The sequence below is a fragment of the Phytophthora parasitica genome, assembly GCF_000247585.1.
Source record: "Phytophthora parasitica INRA-310 unplaced genomic scaffold supercont2.104, whole genome shotgun sequence".
NCBI lineage: Eukaryota > Oomycota > Peronosporomycetes > Peronosporales > Peronosporaceae > Phytophthora > Phytophthora nicotianae.
In genome coordinates this window covers 40681-59406 of record NW_008649090.1, presented here as the reverse complement: position 1 = coordinate 59406, position 18726 = coordinate 40681, and the positions used below count along the sequence as shown (strand labels likewise).

Here is an 18726-nt window from a genome sequence, read left to right as displayed (position 1 = left end):
CTTCGTCAACTGGCCCAGAGTCAGAACACGCTGCAGTCCGATACGTCCAGAGATAAAGACGTGAACGTGCTACAGCCTACGACTGCCGATCAACAGCAGCTTCAGCGATTTTTGAAGACCCCACTACCCTCTGTTTCGCCAAAAGTGTCGTCAATTACTCTCGAAAATCGTTGCGATACTATTCGTTGCCGAGATCGATTCGTGATGAACGCTAGTGGAAAATTACAAGACAGAGAAGACTTTATTCCGCTATCGGTGCTGTACGTGATCATGAACACTGACGACGAGACAAAAAACTGTTTTAATCAGGAACTAACATTCCTCCGCAAGGTGCAGCACTTCCGAGTTCGAGAGTTTTTCCTCCCTGCGTGTCTCGATATTATGGACGCTCCTATTCTTCCAGCGAAGGATGGAACGATGGTATATACAGGTGACACCGACGAATTTCGTTGTATTGTAGCGGAATCGTTAAGAGGGTGGAGCTCTCTTACCGAATGTCTAAAATTCATGCACAGTTCAACTTTTTCAGTTGAGTATTGGAAGCCTCTGCTTTGGTCTTGGAGCGTTCGGGTCTTGATGGCGCTCCTTACTTTGTATAATGAACGATTCAGTATGAGAGAGAATATCGACATGGATATGCTCCTAGTCTCCCCTGACGGGTGTGGACTTCGGTTATGTTCACTATCTGATGGGTTCTTTGTTCGCTTTGGAGAGAGTGAAGACGCAAACCCACTTGGGCGAGAAATAGCTCGAATTTTTGGCTTTTTCATCTACAAATTGTTGCATAGATTTTTCAGCGAAGACGAGTTTGATGTGGATAAACACGACGTTGACGACGAAATGTTGCGCAAAATGAGGAGCCAAGTGCTTCATTTGGTTTCTAGTAAGAGCGAGAAAGTCAACCTTTGACGGATTTCTCCAGTGTTCCTCAAATTGCTGCTTGTGGAGTAGGAACTCGAGAAAATGAGGAACTTGAAAGGCTTTGTGAGCTTGCATTCTTAAGCTTGCAACCAGCAAATTCTCGGCCAGGGATAGAATCACTTTGGGTGCATGCCGGACGTCCTGGGATTAACGTTTTATCTGATGAATCAGTGCAGATAAAATCCCTAACAAGACATTTCGTAAATCTCGTGAAACTTCAGAGACTCCTTCAAAACCTGCTTCAAGATCTTCGCGTATGTTTAGAGGAATGCGAAGACAAATCGTGTAGTGAAAATTCTCTGCAACAAGTGACTGAAAGCTGGACAATGCTTCTGGAACGGCTTTTCCAGCTGAAAAAATCTACAGTTGACAAGGAAAATCTACCGGACACTCAGATATATACGAAAACTTTGGGTGAAATGATGGATAATCACGTTCCTTGTCAGCTTTGCGCTATCTCACTGCAAATGCTTATGCAGTGTTCAAAACGTGGCAACCGAGATCTAGGGCGTAAGGCGGTTGAAATTGTTTTGCACAGTGTTGCCAACGTGTTTGAACTTGTGGAAACTAATACACAATTTGACGAGCTTCGATGCAATCCGCTCTTTATGGCTACTATACAGCAAATTCTCGATAGTTTGGTGAGCATAGCAAGTGGACAAATGCCGAGGAATGGTTTGAATAAAACTGCACACTCTCATGGAGAAGTAGCTGAAAATGCCGTTCTCTGGCGACTTAGCGAGCCTTTATTCCGAAATTTATTAGGAATCGAAATGACAGCTAGTAAATTCATTGTTCTGTTGCGGTGGCTCGATTCTCGGCGACCTGTGTTCGGCTACACAACAGTAGAAATGCCGCCAGATCAAAGCGAAGAAGGAAACTTATGGTGGAACAATCACGATCCTCGGATTCCTCGTCATACTCCTAGCAGTGCCGCAGAAGACGAATTATTTAAGAATGGATATTCCGGTGAAGCTCCGATGACAGCGAACTATCTGCGGCGTGTCTACGAAACGAAAGAGATCGAATTTAAGCTTACGAGTGGTGTTAATGTCCCCAAGTTTCGGCTGGCAGCGCTTCAGCAGTTGTTTGGTCCAGTGTTTTTCGAGCGTAAACGATGTTTTCCTATGGTTCTAGTGGATTCGTTGGTAGCAAAAGTTTGGAAAAATCTACGGTTTGAGCGGCTTATCTGCACACTTCTCCGTGACAGCGACGAGAAGATCGTTTTAGGTGCCTTATCGCTTCTCGATTGCAGCACTCGCGTGTTCCGCTTTGATCTGCTGCGAAGTCCAACTGATCGTTCCACTCCTCTATCTTCCTACTCATATACCTGTCCAGAGCGAGATTTTGCCATACAATTATGCTCCCAGAGCGTGGTAAGCGAGGTGAAACGTGTGTTAGACAAAACCATTAGAGCGCTTAAAGTGTTGGGAGAAAGTGGTGCATCAAGTGCTTCGAGAAGCCAACAGCCTCTTGTCGCTATCCTTTGTGTAGGAATCTCGTGGCTGGTCAATTGTCTTCGTGGAGGTGATAATGCCACGCAATTCTGGGGAGTGGCGGGTATAAACCAACTGATAATTGCTCACTGCAAAGCCAATTCACTGCCGTTTGTGAAAATCAAAGACTTGAACATGATGAACCAGTTTTTTCATAAAGCTCAGCGAGTAGTTCCGGATTTTTCCACCAAGTGGAGAGTTTTTGCCTCAGAGTCGACGAGACGCAATTGCTCGCCATTTCGCTTGATACTGGAGGCAATTATTTGCGTTGGAAGTACTCGAGCTGTAGGTTTGATGCGAACATTGCTGTTATCACACACATTCCGTGAAGAAGCTGATGATGCCACTGTGGCAACTCGTGACTCAACTTTCCAACGAGATCTCATGTCCAGTGTTGACTATGGGAAAGTGAGTCACGCCATCGATCTGGCAAGAGATATCAGTCACATGAATGGGACTATCAATGAACAAATGCACGTGATTTTGTATGTTAAAGCGCTCTTCGTAAACTACGCTGCCACATCGATGAAAGTTCATGTTCGTGGATTTGCACCGGTATGCAAAGAGATTTGGAGCTGGATGGAAACTGCGTGGAAGAATGTGGCGTTGCATTCATCTCCCACTCTGATTGAGACAGACAAAGGCGTGAAATTGTCAAGAGCGCAAGGTGACGTGATAATTGCTGGATTTTCACTTCTACACTTGATTATTTCGCATCCAGCGGTCTTGATAGAGGATATCGTCGAGCTCACAACATTTAACGCACAAGACAGTGGGGAATCTGTAAATGTGGCACACGAATTGGTTCGCTGGGTAAAGATCCTGCCCAACGGAGCGAGACGTAAGGGCAACACTATCCACGTGCTGATTGAAAGTGGTGCGGCATTGCTGACCAATTTCGTACATGCAAGGAAATACGACGAGGTGGCATTTGCCACTTTAAACACTTGCGTGAGTGTCCGAAAAATGCTCGAGTTGTTAGATTGTACAATTCTATCGATCGAAGAGAAAAGGCAACTTTGGTCGATGCTGCTCTATTTCGACAGTCGCACTGTTACATCTCGCATTCTCGATACGAACTTCTTGGACACAGCGGTGTTTACACGACTCCTTCAAAGTAATAGTCTCCGTCATAGATTAGAGGCTCTGATGTTTCTAGAAGTGCTAGTGGTTGCTGCTTCTCGATGTGAAAAGAGTGTAAACACTCAGATGCTTTTTGCGGAAGTGTGCAAGCTTCTGTTACACCACGATCTCATCGCGAAGGAGGCAACATTTTTGCGGAAAACAAGAGATTTCGGCAATATTTCCAGCAAACAGGTCGCTGTGTGCAAGCGTGTGATGCAAGTGGTTTGTTGTTTGTGTGTGGACTTCTCATCCCAAAGTCCCAGTCGGATATTCCTCGACCAACTCGAAGCAGTGGGAGTTCCAGCTTGGGTCGTAGCTTTCCACCAGGCTAAAGATGCAAAACTCGACATCGCAGACAACGATCCACGAGTTGACGTGTTCTGGAAAGACTGGCAAGGTTGTGTGGCTGTTGCAACAAAGTTGTCATTTGAACCCAGATGCAAACCGAAGAAAACTGTCGCTCAAACGGTACCATACTCAGTCTCGCAGACGTTGTCACACGATCGCAGACGGAAGAACCCAAGTGTCAAGGTGGAAACAATGAGTTCGGACGAGGATGAAGTCAAGTTGAAGAGGGCATTGGTATCACCCGTTAAACTGTCTAAGCCAAAGCGAACTGCAACTCGTGCTCAGAAAAGTGCAAGCGTTATTCAAGCTCTCTTGACAGACTCAGCGTTACATGTCGTAAAACGATCTACGAAACCTGCAACGAGAAAACCGAAAGACGCAGCAGATGACGAAGCTTTGGACTCCGATGCCTATTCACCGTTTCCAGGAAACATTTCGTCGGAGGAGGGAAACCGAAAGTTTTCAGAAGCAAGTACAAAGCGAAACCCATCAAAGAAAAAAGCGGCAGAGTCAAAACACAGCAAGAACAAAGTAGAGCAAGACATCTCCGACGGAGAATTATCAGTTTCCAGCCCAGATCAACCTCGAAAAAGGACATTTTCTCGCAAAACAAGCAAAAACCGCGCTACACCACCGCAAAACGAAGCGCTGCAAGTGATTTTCCGCAAATATGACGTAGATGGCGATGGGGTCATCAGCTTCATCGACTTGCGGCGAGCCATGGACAACCAATTGATTGGGCGAACTCATCGACTCTCGGACGTGGAAATCCAGCGCTGGATTACCGAGAAGGACCGCAGCGGACAGGGTGTCGTCAGCTTCGAGGACTTTGCCATTGCCTTCCAGACGCAAGCGAGCCAGTGACGATTGTCGAAGCTTCATAAAAACCTCTTTTTTATCGTTTTTTTTCATTGTTGCCAGAGTGACGCTAAGCAGTTTTTGCCGGTGTTTGCAAGTGCACATCGTCGAAGCTTCATAAAAAACTACTTTATCGTTATTTCATAGTTGCCAATTTGTGGGTTTTTGCCGGTGTTTGCAAGTGTACATGAGCTCAGTTACATACACGTAGGTCGGAATATCCGGTTTCGGTGAGCTGACTAGTCGCGTCGCGCGTCGAGGACGTTTCAAACGCAAAAATGGACAACCCTCGTACTACGTTGAAGCGCGTGGCTGCCGGTTACCTGCACGTGTGGAGACTAACGCTTGCTCTACTTCGGTAATTCGGCGGTTGCCGTCGTTGCCTGGAACTCGCGCGCACATTGAAGTTGCCGATCGTGGCTGCACCGGCCATCTGAATCGATACCCCTTCTCATGCTCGTGTGTGTTCGCGTGGAGTCCTACTAGGGCTCCTAGCTCACACTTAGCTGTATTAGCTACATACACAGGTGTGCATGACAGACTTCGGGTTAAAAAGCTTCGTCAAAATGGGTACGGGTACGGGTGCAATTGCCAAACTTTTTTTTTTTTTTTCTCGAGTGGATATTTTTGAAGGCAATGTACATCTTGGTCCGCCACCTTCCTGCAGTCAGCAATACTGCTGGCCATCGCTGAGCTTTGCCGCCTTCAATAAAGACGCACATGTTACTCGCGGTTGCACCACAGCGACGATGCAATTTGGTCGCGAGTACACACTGGTTTTTTTTTTTTTTTCGACCTGCAAAAAAAAAAAAAGAAGTCCATCCTGAAAAATAATGTGCTGGTCCAAAATAATTGGTTGCATTACATACAAACGCGAAGACAAAAGTGGTCAGAAACGGGACGACCGTAAGGCCTATCCCTCTTTGTCGTCTGTCTTCCTGCTGGCACTGGTACTTTAGCACTCTCTAACTCGATCGAGCGCTTCCTCCTCCATCGCTCGCTCGCTCGCTCCATCGCTCGATCGTCTGCTGCGATGGCGTCCCCGGCAGCAGTGGGGAGAGCACGAATCGCGGCCAAGGGCGCCACCATCTACGACTCGTACCCGCTCAGCCTACGCACATTCCTAGCTGAAGGCCCGTCGCCCTTTGTGCGGTCAGTGTCGCACACGATGGAGGATGTGGCAGTGGACGACGACGACTTCCTCAGCAATTTGCACAATACTTCATCCTCCGTTGGCACGATTGACCTGAACGACGGAGTGGTAAAGTCTCAGTTGTTTGCGATTAAGAAGCTGTCGAGTATTTGCCAGCAAGTGGCGAGACTAACTCTGTGTCTGTGATGCAACAGAGGACAGGGACGACGGCGCGCTCAACGCAACTGTGCAGCACGTTTGGCAAGTTCCATAACGAGGTGTTCGAGACGAAAGAGCGGTCCAAAGTGCTCAGTGCGTTACGCCATCGTGGCAAAGCGGCAAAAAATGCCTCCGGAATCAAACAGCGCGCGCCAGTGCGCCCGGCAGCTCCATCAACGTTCACAGCTGACGACGTACTTCGCGCTGGCACGCTCACGAAACAGGGAAGCTGGAGACGCAACTGGAAAACCAGGTTTTTCATTCTTCGCAGCGACTGTCCGAGCTTGTGCTACTTCACGTCCGAGGACAAATTGGAGCTGCTAGGTGAAATCCCCATCACGGAAGACACGATCGTACTGGACCGCAGTGGCGGAGGCCACGCCCCGTTCCGATTCCAGATCCGCACCGATGCACACACGCTCTTGCTCGAAGCCGAGAGTCGCGAGAACCAGAAGCGATGGATTGATTCCTGCCAAGAACTGGCAGATGCCATTCGAGCGTCGAAATTCTCGGTTAACACTTCCATGTCGAGTTTTTCCATTGACGGCCGCCGCTCTTCACTAGTTAGAGGAACGACCGTGCACACTTTGCGAGCCACTGAAAAAGATCTTTTGGAGGCCAGTGCGTCGTCGTCACAGAACTGGGATGACACGGAGACCAGCGGAGTGGACGAAATGGAGATCAGCACAAGACGATACCAAAATCCTCATCGCCTAACAAGCAGCAGTGCCAGTGGCTCCACCAGATCGGCAACACCGGAAAATGGTCAGCGGCGATTATACGATTTATCAATCTCGGTGGTGATGGGTAGACGCAGCAAATTGGCAAAATCCGTGGAGCATTTGGACAAAGATAAGGACCGCACGGGATGTTTTGTCACTGTCAGTGGCTACATCCGCAGCAGCAATTCGTTCGTGGAACTGGGCGTGACAGACGCAGTGAAATTGACAACTTTAGTGGCGACGTGTGGAGCAGCTTCTGGCACATCCGGGGAGCCCACTCCCGTGCCATTTTCGGTCGTTATGACGGCGGAATTGGAGCGTTATGACCAGCTGCGACTTGCCTTGTGCAAGACGCAACTTACACAGAGTCCGGGCAACATTCAGGGCACAATTGGCGTGGGGAGATGTCTATTGGACGCACAGTTGTTAGGCTCGACGCCGTGTGCCGTGGCAGTGACAGAACGCAGCACGTCGTCCAGAGATTCCCTTGTTACGAACAACCCGTTGCCACAGAAGAAAACTGGAGAGCCTGGAGGCCCTCTTCCTCCTGGCAGTGGCTCATCTTCGAGTCTTTTTAGCGACAGTGAGAGTGTGCAGCTAGTGGTACAGGCTTTCCGTTCTGTGCCTCCACAAAGTGTGCTCCCTACCACAGGCGTTGACATGGCAAATGCCAAGTATCTTATCCCGACAACTCTGGCTCCTGGTCGCGAGACTGCTGGCAAAATGGCTACAACAACGCGTGCCGATATTCCCGGTGGTACTCGTGGTAGCGACGTGCGTACCTTTATGGAGAACGACACATTCCTCACTGGTATTGGCTTGGGGACTCTGAATGAAGCTCCGAACGGCAATCTTCGGTTTGTGGCAGTGGATGAAATCTTACGCGTACCGAGAAGTACTTTTGCATTACCGATTGCGTATCTGGATTTCCTCGAGGAACAAGCGTTAGAACGGACGAGATGGCTACAAAAGCAGTTGCATGCTAAGCTTGCAACTCCTCGTGAAGTGGAGCGACTGAATACTGAGCTCGAGTTCTTGCGTAAGAAGCAGGAGGAGTACCTTAAACAGCGTCAGTTCCTCATTCGACAGGAGAAGCGGTTGCTGGACGAGCAAAAGGACGGCAAGTTCTTCCTGGCCGCCAAGCGTGCTGGGATGGTCTCAGTTGCCAATGAAAGGGACTCGTTGGGAGCGTCCAGCTCGTCTGTGGCCAGTGCAGCGTCAACTGGAGCAGAGACGGAAGCAGTGGCGCCGTTCAAGCGGAGTACGTACAAGAACCTCAACTTGTGGCAGTTTCTGCCCACCAACATGCAGGACCAGTTCCTGTGTACGTACAAGCCTCCTACGAGCAACAAGCAGGGCCGTAGTGTGCCTCTTTCATCTCGACCTTTTGTGTGGCATACCATGACGATGGGGTGTCCTGCAGCACATACCAAGGGCTTCGCGAACGGAGGCTACCCCGCTACAGTTCCCGTTATGACAGTCAACCCGACTGGTGCAGCTGAAGACGAGTCTCTGTTGGATAGCAGCAATGAAGGAGATCTCCCGAGTCCGACGTCGCCTGTATCGAGAGCAACAACAGTCAACGGACCGTCACCACAAACGACGGCGTCCTCGGATGACTCGTTGACTGCGTTCAAGCTGCGTCTCGAGCTTCAGGACCGTCTCACTGTCATTGGCAGTCAGATTCTATCGGCTACCGCGGCCTGTATACTGGCGTCACTGGATCTGGCGCTGAGTGGGAGCGCTCTGCATCAAGCTCAGATTGACCGTGCGCCAACCTTCGGCTTCCTTATGAACTTTGAGTCGCTGTTGAGTACACAGGGCAAAGAGTACGGCATGCTGGAGGACTTTGCCGCTGGAGCGCGATGGCTACGCAACGTATTTATCCAGTTTCGTCGACACTCGACTACGGGCACTTTCTTCTCGTTGAAGAAGTACACGCCGGCGGGATCCAACGCGAATGATAATAACTGTTTACTGCTGACAATGGGCATCGATGACGAGCACATGTCGGTGCTGCCACCGTCGCTCGTTTCGGGTGACGGCGTCGTTCATATCCGCTGCGTTCTGTTCACTCAGGGCGTCAATGAGAAGCAGAGTCTGGTACACGCCTACAAGTCCAGCGCTGTCAAGCTACAAGAGCGTGTGAACCGGGACAACCTGATCGAACTGAAGCGGATCTACGCTCTGTACCGGCAGCTACGCACAGAAGAGACGGAGTTCCGTGTACGACAGAGCCGGCGACTGCGAGCACACAGCTCCATCTCGTCTTCTGCCATTGACGACGCCGACGAGGCCGCAATGGCTATCGACCGCCACGACCTGCAAGCTCTGGACGACCTGTTGGTGCAGATTGAGCACCACATTTGCTCGCCCACGAGTCAGTACAAGAAGAACGTGGCGCTCCTGATGGACTCGTCGGATTTCTGCAGAGCTCTAGGCGGCGCGCGGGTCACGTGCTGTAAGAGTGGCAAGGACCGGACGGCCATGTCCGTCACGTTAGAGCAGGCACGGCTGCTCTGTGCGGAGCTCCAGGCCTCTCAAGGTGCGGCATTGTGTGCCAACATGCGGCTGTACGGCGTGCGCCGACGCAACGTCTTCATGAACACAAAGGCGGACAAGTTCGCCTTCAACGAGATGCAGCGCAAGATGCTGCCCGACTGCTACAAACCGCCGGCGGGCACATACAAGTCCGGCAAAACATAAGCCGTTAAAGGACTACGACTCCGTGATGAGAAGCGGACGATACGATAAGTGGGAAGTCCACGGCTGTGCCCCGTGGTGTTAATATTTAGGTGAAAGTGTGGACATGGCGCTGCTCAGAGGCCAGTGGGAAGCAACTCGCGGCGCGGTTTGGTCGCAAAGAGTCGAGACGCGACAAGCCACGTGTGCAGCTCGGGCGAGATCCAAGCTGGCTGGTGATAAAGCGGTCGCCGTGTTTGAGCTGGCGGTTTGTCTGCTATTTGCTCGCGTGGAGATAACGTCGCAGTTGCGGCGGTGTTGTCAATAGGCAAAGGCGTCTGAGAGCAGCCACGAGAAGTGCCACATAGAGTTAGTGGTCATGTACAGCGAACAGTGAACACAGTCAATCTACTAGTATCACATGAAATTGGACGAATCCCCCAACTCACCTCGTTGCTCTCGTATTCCTCTTGCAAAGCTCCTTGGTCATTATCAACGAGCTCTTCTTCATCAACGCTGTTGCATCCATCGCTTTCCTGACCATCGTCGTCGCTAGTACCAGCATCTTCGTAGTTATCTACAGCTCCCGCCATATTGCTGGCAAACACGCGCTTGTCATTCCGGTTCAGTGGTGGCAGAGGCATTGAAAGCACTCGAGGAAGAGTCTGGACGTCGACTCTGCGCTCGTCTAGACGCTCCACCAGACGAGCTGCGTTGATACCTGCGATATCTTGACGAGCATGATCTACGATGTAGTCTGCCGAAGCGTGCGGTGGCCAGGAGGCATGTGACGCCTGCCAAGTGCGTCGTGCTCGACGTCTCAGCCTTCGTCGACGCACACGTTTTCGCAGTCGCTTGCGTCGAATTGGCGACCGCAACGGGCTTTGTCGTTCGTCTAGTGGTGTTGGTAGGAGCATGCAGATGTCGAATGTTAACGGCCCTTGCAATGCACGTGGCAGTCGCTTGGCCACCTTACGGACAGCGTGTATCGGGGACGTTGGAGGGGACTTTACTGGTGATTGTTGCTGAGGTGGAAAAGCTGTGGCAGCACTGAGAGCTCGTTGAGGAGTGCCAAGGAGTGTTCTATCGGTGTGGAAGGGCAATGACCTCTCCGTGAGGCGGTGTGGGCTAGCAGACATGGGGGCGTTGTCCCCTAAAGACTGCATCGAAAGGCGGGCCATGAGCGCCATCATGTTCAGGAACCGCTCGCCTAGTCTCAGCTCGGATTGAATGTGGACATCATTGTCTTCATCTTCCTGCACTTCTTCGAGCCCTTCAGACTCCTGAGCAGGTTCCGATTGCTCATCTAGCTCGTCGAGAGTGTCCCTGATTGATTCGCGTCGCGCAGGATGTGGTGGACAAGACAAAGTGTCGTCTGTTTCGTTTCGAGGTTGTTCAGACAGCTCGTTCTGCTGCTTTTGCTGTTTTGTGTGTTGAATACTACCCGCCACCTTCTTCTTAGCTCGCATCGCGTGGTTCAGATGCCCGCGAGGCACCAACGCCAGCGACGGCACCTTGCGAGTCGATACATCGAACGCCGAGCACGACGCCGAACACGACGCCGAGCCTCGCAGAGGCATCTTTCAACTTGACCTAAATTGAAGTTAACGTTACAAAATAAAATTGGAATTGTGACTGAAAACAAAATAGAACTTATATTGGTTTACCCATTTTGGCAAGAAATTGCAAAATGTGACTTTTTACCCATAATTGTTAAAGTGTTATTTAGACTGGCAATTATTGTCTACACTTTTGTCCGTGCCATTCAATCCAATATGCCTCGCCGCAATCCAAGCGCTTCCGCTAGCGATGATACGCGCCGAGAGGCGCCGCTACAGGCCGTCCTCTTCGCGGACTCTTTCTCGGAGACGTTCCGCCCCATCACGCTGGAGTTGCCTAAGGTTCTTCTCCCGCTAGCCAACGTCCCGATGCTCGAATATTCGCTCGAGTTCCTGGCCTCTTCAGGTGTACAGGAAGTTCTGCTCTTCTGCACAGGCCACGCTGAAGCCATCGAGCACTTCATCGAGAACGAATCGCAAGTGGCAAGGCGTCTCGACGTCACGTGTGTCAGCAGCCCCAGCTGCCTCACAGCGGGCGACGCACTACGCGAACTGGACCGGCGTCAACTGGTACAGAGCAACCCGTTCGTACTAATGAGCGGCGACGTGGTGGCCAACGTGGACCTGCAGGCGGCAATTGCCGAGCACAAAAGCCGTAAGAAAGCGGACCCGAACTGCATCATGACGAGCATTTTTAAGGAACTACGACCCAATTTCGCCACTAGCGTCCGGCCCCTGGACGCCGAGCTGGTTGTGGGCGTGGACGCCGCCACATCGCAGCTCGTTCTGTACGAGGATGAGCCCGAGCGACGCAGCACTCGTCTCGCCACGCTGTTTCTCGAGGATCACGCCCAGATCGCGCTCCGTAGCGACCTTCTGGACTGCTACTTGGACGTATGTTCACCCGAGGTGCTGCTCAAATTCGCTGAAGACTTCGACTATCAAGATTTGAGACGAGATTTCTTGCACAATGAGGTGCAGAACTACGAATTGGGCAAAAAATTCTTCGTTAAGGTCATTACGGACGAGTTCGCGGCCAGAGTGATGGACCCCAGGACGTACGCAGGTGTCTCGCAGGCGATTCTGCAACGCTGGGTGTTCCCTATGGTGCCTGATGCCAACTATCTCGGAGCAGGAGCAGTGACGCACTACGAATATCTACGCGGCATGCGCTACAAGGACGCCAACGTGACGCTGGCCAGGACGTGCGACGTTCAGCGAGAGTGCATCTTGGGAGCAGGAACGACGATTGCAGAGCACACCCGTGTACGCAAGAGCGCCATCGGTAAGGGCTGTGTGATCGGCGAGAACGTGACGATCGAGGGCAGCTTCTTGTGGTCGAATGTCGTGGTGGAGGACGGCGCAGTGGTGACCAACGCCATCTTGTGTGACAACGTGGTGGTGAAGCGTGGCGCTGTGATTGGAGAGGGCTGCGTGCTCTCGTTCGGTGTGGTGATTGGCGAAGGCTTCACGTTGCCGCCATTCACGAAGGTGACGAAGAGTCTGGCACAAGTGGAAGACGATGGGTTCTTCTCAGATGACGACGAGGAGACGTCGGCTAAGCAGGAACAAGCGACAGATAACACGCCGACTCAGTGGAACCCGAAGGAGGTTGGTGTGGGCGGCGTCGGACGCATCTGGACGCTGGACGAGGACGACATTGAAGTGGATTCGGACAGCGAAGACGAGGACGATGAGACGGAAGCGAAGAAGCAGGCGCGTCGTCTGGAGAAACTCAAGAGTACTCTCATTGGAGCACATGATGTTGTGGCTAAGAAGATGCACCGCTGGGAGGAATGGGACACGCTCAGCTCGTCGGAGGAGGAAGACGAGGACGACGATGATCTCCTCGCAGAGGCCAACGCCACTGCGATGGAAGTGCCGTTTCAACAGATTATCCGCGAGAACGTGTGCACTGGAGATGCGGCAGGACACAACGTGGATGATCTGTTCATGGAGATCAAGAGTTTCAAGTTCGCTCAGAACCGGTCGTTTGCTGAGGTGATTGGAGCTATTATTCCTGGTCTGTTGGACCTGATCCCGACGGGTAATGGACAATCGGCGATGACAATTCTGGGCAATGTGCATGCCAAGTTCCAGAAGTGGAGCTCGGTGATCCAGCGGTGTCTAGTGGAGCAGGAGGACCAGTTGGCTATTGTGGACGCGCTCGAGGGCTACTGTGCTGAACCGGAAGAGCGTCGGGCTGTGTGGCTCCCGCTGTTCCGTTTTTTGTTGCAGACTGTGTACGATCTGGAGTGGGTCGGTGAGGACGTGATTCTGGAATGGTACGAGGCCAAGCAGACAAATGCAGACGAAGAGGAGACGTTGGATGCTCTTGGGGCTGCATCCCAGAAGGACGTGCAAGAGTTTATCGACTGGCTACAGGAATCTGACGATGATGACGAAGAGGAGGACTCTGAGGAGGACTTGGACGAAGAGTAGTCGGATAGATATGAGCTTTAAGAACACGATGTCATGTGATTGCCCTCTCAACCCGAGTAGGATATTGAATGTGTGCAATGGATATTGCAGTTGCAGTCTGCTCCCAGTAGAGACGATTGCCTTCTTGTAGATGTGTAGAGTTGTGGCCAATTTTCTGAAATTTATTTCAGTCTACCGTGGATCCAATTTTCCTCGCATAGTTCATGTATGAGCCTAAAATGGTACCGTCTTTACATGAATTGCTTGCTATTCTTCAGTGAATAAATTCGTAAAATTAATACCCTTACAGACATTTAAAAAAAAAAAACACCTCTCCGTAAATTAAATGGTCCGATTAACATCTGGTTCATTACTGTAAAAAAAAAAAAACTGGGAGTCATTGATATAATAATTTACACCTATATTACTTTTAAATCACCCATGTGAATGTTGGCCACCCCGATATCGCTTATCCCATAGGGTTATCCATAATGATGACCCAGGAACCACTTACATATACATTGCTACTCACTCGGCTGTTGTGCCTAGACATTCCTTAGAGATGCTGTGAGTAGCCTAAGAACCAGGTACCCGACCACGTTCTTGAAAATGTCGGAAGCTCCAATTATTTTGCCAGTTCAACGAACTTCTGCGGTTGAATGCGCGTTGGAGTCTTTTAATCGAAGACAGGAGGGACTTGAAGTGTAGTCGTAGTTTGCTCTCTCTTGCATACTGTACTCTCATCTCTTGATTCTTGGAGCTGGAAGCTTAGCGATTGCACTCTCAGACGTACCTGCACCACTCACAAGAGCGGGCTTCGCCGCGGAGATCTTGAGTACAATGCTGCACTGTAGAGCACATTCAGACACGTGTCTTAACCTGACATCTTAGCCACGAACGGAGCACGCTTTAGATTCTCCGTGGTATAACCCCCCCCCCCCCCCCGTGGTCATGCTGTAGCATATCCCTGCAAGGGATACATATCACTCGAATTCCACTCACCTGAACTATTTGCACTGTTTTATAGCTGTTGTTAACATGCCATACTCGAAATTTCACAGCTTCTTCGTGCGCAACACGACTTTGTTTATTACTTCGAAGTATTAAAGATTTTTTTAGAACTGAAACCTTGGTTGTTCTCGGAAATTTATTCAGACATCCGACTTGTAATTCATTATCCGTGAAAAATAGCCAGGATATTTTTTTATGTACAAATTCCTGAAAGCCGACACAAATACGCAGTGATACGGTACAGTGATGACCATGTACATCGATTCTTGTGATAAGTCAATAAACTAAACAAATGTTACCTGTGCCCGTTCAATGAAGCACTTATCCGTGCTTAGTACGTGTGATTGTAAAGGTCGAGATTTGCATGCCGACAGGCTGTCGTATCGAGACATCTTTCGTGTGCTTCAGGTAACCTGAATCAGGTTTCAATACTGTACATGTATTTGTAACCTCCACACCGAACTGGCTTTGATATCGACCAGGATAGGATGATGTACGAACGAGTGGTCTACGTGACTCTGGATATCAACCTAAAATCCTCGTTCTTATATTTCTACCTCGTTTTTACTACTTTAGTAGTAAATGCGGGTCCCTAATGGCTCGCATGGGATTGCTAGATGCACCTCTAGTATCAACAACATATTTAACAGACGACCTAGCCTGGAGAGCATTCGCTTCACGCCATGCTGCATGTTAGGGATTCCTTGTGGTTTATCGCGAAGTATCCCACGCGGATCGTCTTTATTACTGCGCACCGAGTCAAGAAAGTATCTTTACTTCATTGGAAGAATCCTTACTTTAAGTTAAGGTTACTTAAATATAAAAGAAAATCAACCGAATCTGTCTGTACCGGATACTGCTAGTAGCAGTGCTATATCGAATTTTCGCATCAACGATATACGCATTGTCCAGGACAGGTTATTCTCGTTGCACTGTAATTTACAATGTAAAGTACATGTGCTATACAGTTTTTACATGGAGTAGTACGTGTTTACATTGCTTGGGATATATTTTTTTGGATTTAACACAATCCTACGTGACAATCTCACGTTGACACGCTCGAGTGCCCAGCTATTAATCTTCTTCCGTCGGAGCCCACAAAGTCTTGGTAATCTCGCTTGGGTAGATCAAGCACTTTCATGAATGTGTTCTGAAGATCTCCTCACGGGTTCTTGCACTATACAATGAATCACTACGATGGCAACTTCACTCGCACACAGTTTTCTGGATACAGCACGTTCCTGTCACAATTGTACCACATGAATACAGTTCGGACATCAAGATTACTTGTTTTCTACCGTGCAGTAATCTAAAAAAAAATAATGTGTGTTTACGTGCCGATGGCTGACACGTTTTATTTAACAGATAAACCACCACCGGTGTCATTTCTCGTTCTGCTCTCCATCAATGGACTCTCGACCTTAAGACTGCCGTTCGCTATTATTTAAGTAAATACGATACTCTTTATACATGTACGCTACCTAACCTGACTGCAAAAGTCACCAGGTCGTTTTTTTAAAGCTTAAAGTACTGCCTGCTTAATAAGCAGATGGGAGGGTTTCCTGGAAGCATATGCGACGCTTCCGAAGCCAGTGATTCCCTCCGAAATGATCTACACGATGCTCATGTTTGAGGCATAAACCAGACCTAGTCATTTTTGACCCAACAGAAAAAATACCGTAGTGTTACGTGCTTGACGTTTACATCATGATTTGCTGTGACAGGCTCATGGATGCATACAATATAACGCTTCACAAGGTTCTTCACTGACTGCTAGCCTAGCATGCATACCGCAAAGTGTGTGCGATGCACCGTTGCAGCAGCGGCGAGATAGGGTCATAATTTCCGTCAAACGAATGGCATGTAAAATATAATATCCTAGAGTTGTTTTTTGTGGGTAAGCATGTTGGTAGATTGACAGTGTTCGAAGGAACGACAACCGTTTTGTCACAAATCGGTATCTATCGCAATTAACTTGGAAAGCCATAACCGAAGACTCCGCGTTCGCGAACATGCGATTCCATGATAAACGTACGACTCGTCTGCACATAGCATTTGAAAGTACATGTCCGCAAAAAAGTGTCCTTTTTCAGTTGCTTGGAATTCATCATTTGTGATCCGTGCAATTATCAGGTATTAGAGTTGTAGGGTTGTAAGAGCGTGCCCAGCTCCGTTCACTAGTCATCTTAGAAGGGTGGATCTCACTTGTACCACCACTGGGCTAAAATATTATAATAAGCTAATGTGATTGAGCTCTTTTCTTCTACTTGCGACCTAATGTACAGATGTGCGAGTGCCTCATCACTGAAATGTATGCCAACTATTCAAACGGCTAGAAAATCATACGGGGACTCAAAATAATACTTCGAAGTGGTTGAAATCTGTGCCGATACTGTCGAGTGCTACATCTTACAGGGACCGACACCATGTAAACGCTTTCGTGTTTAAAAATTGTGTGCATTTACTTTCAAGTCCTTAAAGTATAATACTAGCTAGTATAATAAAATACAGCAACAAGAATGCGTTAGCCAGACTGTTATTCGAATCTGTCAAATTTTGGGCTTTCGATACTACAAAACAGTTGTATTAACGATGGAAAGGTCGCATTCTTGGCTCATCTAAAAACCAATAATAAAAAGGCGGCAATAACATTTACAGTACATGCCAACGCGAAGATTACTGCGCCAAGAGTAATCTCCGGTCTGCAGTCTGTACGTTTCGCGGATCGTAGTGAATAGTGTACTGACTGCCAGTTGGGGGAGCACCACCACCAGGTTGATGACCAATATACTATAGTGGCATTTCTCGTTCTGCCCCCCAAGGTGAAAAGCTCTCAAGTCTACGAATCATGCGTTTGATTTCCCTGCTGTGCGCTATGATAATTACCATCTACTTTGCGACCTGTAACGCTGTAGACTCCGATCAAACCAAGATGTCGTCGGTGGGGGCCCTAGACCTCGTCCGTCCAATCGATGAGGGGCATAACGACGATGCACCCACGAAAAAATATTTACGAAGACACAAACGAAACGAAGCACCAGGAACGGAAGAGCGAGTCCTTGGCCAACTATGGATCCAGCTCAAGTATATGCTCGAGAATGCCGACCTCAGAGGATTGCTTAAAGAAATCCTGGATGAGCTCTTAAAAGCGGACGACGCGTTTAGAACGTGGGAAGCCTTACGATATAACGCGCATGGTGCTGACGAATTAATAAATCTGCGATCCCCGCGAAGAGGGTGACACACCATCAAATTCATGGACTATGAGCTTTTACAGCAGCAAAAAAAGGAACACACCGTCCAACCCACAAGTGAAATCGCTCAAGTGAAATCGCTCAAAAACACAAACGAAGTGATGATCAATGGCAGTGCAATCCGTCTTTCCATCACCACCTTGTTATACGCTGGAATCGACGCGGTCAACTGCTTCTGGACTTGCAACCAGTGCTGGATCTCACGTTTTGCCACCATAACCTGTTGCGGAAGCTCCTTCGTCTCGAAAATCATCGATAGATTTCTAACGTAGGCTGCGCTAGGCGAACTTTGATGAGGTGAGAGATAACCCGACAAATTGGTGGCATGACAGCTCGCACAACGCGTCCACTCCCCACTAACATAAGTTAAATGTCCGAAAAAAAAAAGAAATGTGTATGAGTCATTCTCAGTAGTTAGCTACTGCTGCAGTAACACCAAAAACTTATGTGTGAATCGACGTTTTCCCTTGGTGGATACTTCGAATAAGGTAGTGCGCCAGATTAAGAGAGATTTCGGTAGGGTCAATTTTGATTTATCATACCAGCGCCAAGTTTTAACGTATGCCAACGTTTGTAGCACAAATGAAAGGCACCGATATCAGCTATTTTTTTAGGGAGCAATCAATACTACCTAGTAGAATTCATTGTCAGCGAAACGAAAATAAAGATCGTGAAAAAAAAAAAAACTGTTGCCCAACTATCCCTATTTTTTGTGAACGTGAAGTAATTTTTATTTAAAAATTAAACAAATACTGAATTTGAGCATGCATTGAGCGGAGCTTTCTCTTAGAGCGCACTATGTTCTAGCCAATCATATTGTTTGTTATCACCAGCTCATCATTTGAGATCTTGGAAATGACACTATTAATACCTGATGTACCAAAGCAGAGCAATGACAGCAGCAAAACACGACCGAGATGCCACGTTCTCCAGGCGAGTCAAGGTAGAACGAGGGCAACCGGGGTGGGAAAAGCTCCT

General features: G+C 49.0%; 5 protein-coding genes across 5 annotated transcripts; 3 read left to right on the top strand and 2 right to left on the bottom strand.

The window, feature by feature from the left end:
- Positions 1–1772: 1772 nt before the first annotated feature.
- On the top strand, positions 1773–4902 carry PPTG_19154 (hypothetical protein; the record flags this gene model as incomplete). The annotated part of the gene is made up of 1 exon (XM_008917507.1): positions 1773–4902. The coding sequence occupies one exon, from the start codon at positions 1773–1775 to the stop codon at positions 4752–4754; it is 2982 nt and encodes a 993-aa protein (XP_008915755.1). The 3' UTR covers positions 4755–4902.
- Positions 4903–5629: 727 nt separating this feature from the next.
- On the top strand, positions 5630–10259 carry PPTG_19153 (hypothetical protein). The gene is made up of 2 exons (XM_008917506.1): positions 5630–6009; positions 6096–10259. Exons 1-2 carry the CDS (start codon positions 5782–5784, stop codon positions 9525–9527), a joined length of 3660 nt encoding a protein of 1219 aa, XP_008915754.1. The 5' UTR covers positions 5630–5781; the 3' UTR covers positions 9528–10259.
- On the bottom strand, positions 9575–11118 carry PPTG_19152 (hypothetical protein). The gene is made up of 2 exons (XM_008917505.1): positions 9953–11118; positions 9575–9841 (listed from the first exon to the last, which is right to left on the bottom strand). Exons 1-2 carry the CDS (start codon positions 11081–11083, stop codon positions 9641–9643), a joined length of 1332 nt encoding a protein of 443 aa, XP_008915753.1. The 5' UTR covers positions 11084–11118; the 3' UTR covers positions 9575–9640.
- A 134-nt stretch (positions 11119–11252) lies between these two features.
- PPTG_19151 (hypothetical protein) lies at positions 11253–13580 on the top strand. Its single transcript, XM_008917504.1, has one exon. The coding sequence runs from the start codon at positions 11279–11281 to the stop codon at positions 13502–13504; it is 2226 nt and encodes a 741-aa protein (XP_008915752.1). The 5' UTR covers positions 11253–11278; the 3' UTR covers positions 13505–13580.
- Positions 13581–17815: 4235 nt separating this feature from the next.
- PPTG_24521 (hypothetical protein) lies at positions 17816–18001 on the bottom strand (the record flags this gene model as incomplete). Its single annotated transcript, XM_008917530.1, has 1 exon — positions 17816–18001. The coding sequence occupies one exon, from the start codon at positions 17999–18001 to the stop codon at positions 17816–17818; it is 186 nt and encodes a 61-aa protein (XP_008915778.1).
- Between the last annotated feature and the right edge of the window lie 725 nt (positions 18002–18726).